Source organism: Phytophthora parasitica (assembly GCF_000247585.1).
Source record: "Phytophthora parasitica INRA-310 unplaced genomic scaffold supercont2.474, whole genome shotgun sequence".
Lineage (NCBI taxonomy): Eukaryota > Oomycota > Peronosporomycetes > Peronosporales > Peronosporaceae > Phytophthora > Phytophthora nicotianae.
Genome location: NW_008649460.1, coordinates 1 through 2001, shown reverse-complemented (window position 1 = coordinate 2001; position 2001 = coordinate 1). Strand labels below are relative to the sequence as shown.

The 2001-nt window shown below is 49.5% G+C and overlaps 1 protein-coding gene across 1 annotated transcript; it reads right to left on the bottom strand.

The window, feature by feature from the left end:
- Positions 1 to 1550: 1550 nt before the first annotated feature.
- Positions 1551 to 1743, bottom strand: PPTG_24981 (hypothetical protein; the record flags this gene model as incomplete). The annotated part of the gene is made up of 2 exons (XM_008919073.1): positions 1551 to 1587; positions 1661 to 1743. 2 exons carry the CDS (start codon positions 1741 to 1743, stop codon positions 1551 to 1553), a joined length of 120 nt encoding a protein of 39 aa, XP_008917321.1.
- Between the last annotated feature and the right edge of the window lie 258 nt (positions 1744 to 2001).

Sequence of the window (2001 nt, the reverse complement as noted above, 5' to 3'; positions counted from 1 at the left end):
ACCGCCTATCGCATGACCGAGCGTTCGTGGCTTGAGCAACTTGAATGTAGCCTCTTCAGTGATTACTTGGAAATCACTACACCACAGTGGCTACACACGTGCAGCGGAATCAGCAATAATCTGCGAGATTGCTGGATCCGACCACCACCGTACGTAGACACCGACTAACGGAGGGGGTCCCCCGATGGTCTTTGATCGGCTGAACTTGTTTACCTTGTGTTCCCGTCGGAAGGGCAGAAACTGGCTACTCTGGTAACAAGTGAGTGAAGCTTGAAAGTTTTGGCGAGACGTGGGGGTTGTGTGGAGAAATAGCGGAAGATCTTCACTATACGTCCGATGTAGAGTCTAGATCACAAGCGAGTACTTCGAGCTTGTTGGGTCTGGCGGTGTTGATCTGGGATCTTGACCGTAGGCTGCCTTGAGGGTGTGTTTCTTTGAGTTTCCTTTCCGTCGTGCTTGCCGCTTCCAATAGCGGGATCTTGATAGTTGAGAATCGATAGATACTCCAGGTCAAGCAGTAAATCCGGTTAACCTCCTTGATCTGCACTTGTGAGGAAAGGTTCACTAGGTGGTGTGATCTGGCCAAACTATTATCCAAGTATCACAACCAACATTAAATCTGCTATTCCCTACCTTGACTGAGCTTGATAAGGCCAACGTCGTTCCGGCAGGAAGTGTGTAACACAATGCAAATTCGAGTATGATTTGTAGTTGGGTCCTATACACCAACTATCCCTACCATCACAACCCCTTGATCCCTTTTCTTCAGCTATGTAACCGCTCTTCCTAGTTGATCTTCGTCGTCCAGTTGTCCTTGGCACCGGATCTTGGCTGATCTGCAACATAGTCCTCGTCTTAAGGCTGGAGTTTTAGCGGATCTGTCCAGATCATGACACATATAATTTAGATCTTGATGATCTTGGTCACTCAGGGTGTGTCGAGCCAGGATTTATCTTGCTCCAGAATTCCTCATAATGATCTTCCACATGCTGATCGTCCTTGATCTGGTGTCACCGTCCGGGATTCGCAGCCTTACCGTTGGATCGTGGTAGACCTCTCCGAATCAGGACATCTGCACTCCAGATCCTGATGATCTAAGTCATCCAGAACATGTTGAGGCACGACCTGTCTTGATTCCGCTTCTCCGTACCTTTATCATGACCTTCCAACGCAAATCAACCCAATCTAGGCCCAGGACCCACTCATACATACTCAAGAATTCAGGATCTGCGACGTCGGCTCCTGGATCGTCAGGATCCCGTTCTGTCATGTCGGGATCTGAACTGCTTGACTCCGATCGGGTCCACCAAGTTGTCTTAACACAAAATCTCGTGATCATTTACCCAATCGCCTTGATATAGTCGCCCAAGCTCGATATCTTAGAAGGCCATCCTCTTATATCGTCAATCTCCACTTGGCAACCCGAGATCTCAGATTAGCCGGATCACTCCTCATGATTTACTTGATCCAGGCATTACTGTGAGTTGCCGTCGTCATATCTGACTTCATCGCGGCGCCCTTCGTCCCAATCCATCACATTCAGGGTCAATCTACTTCAACATTGCCATGTCCAGGTTGGTCACATCACTAATCCGGAACAGTGACCATCCATCATATTCCATCATCTCGTTCTTCAAAAAGTACTCTACCAAATTCGTACCCTTCGGTCGAGCTCCAACTGGACGTTCGGGATAGCGATTCCGGTTGGGCATCTGTCGCTCGTACCAGAACTCCCCATTCCATACTCGACTCGCTGGGACATCCTAGCTCCCCAACCCACTGGGGGTCTGAATTATTCATTCCAGACCCTCAGTGGGTTAGTAAAGAGTGCCACAGCGCCAGCACCGCCTTCAGCTGTTGCCGCGCCTCCCACATGCGCCGTACGCAACTCCGTTGGCAAGCTGATACCGCCAATTCCTGGAATCACTAATGTAACGGGGTTACACGGGTTTACACCTGGTGTATTCCACACATGGGTACGGAGTACCCGAGTTAACAAAC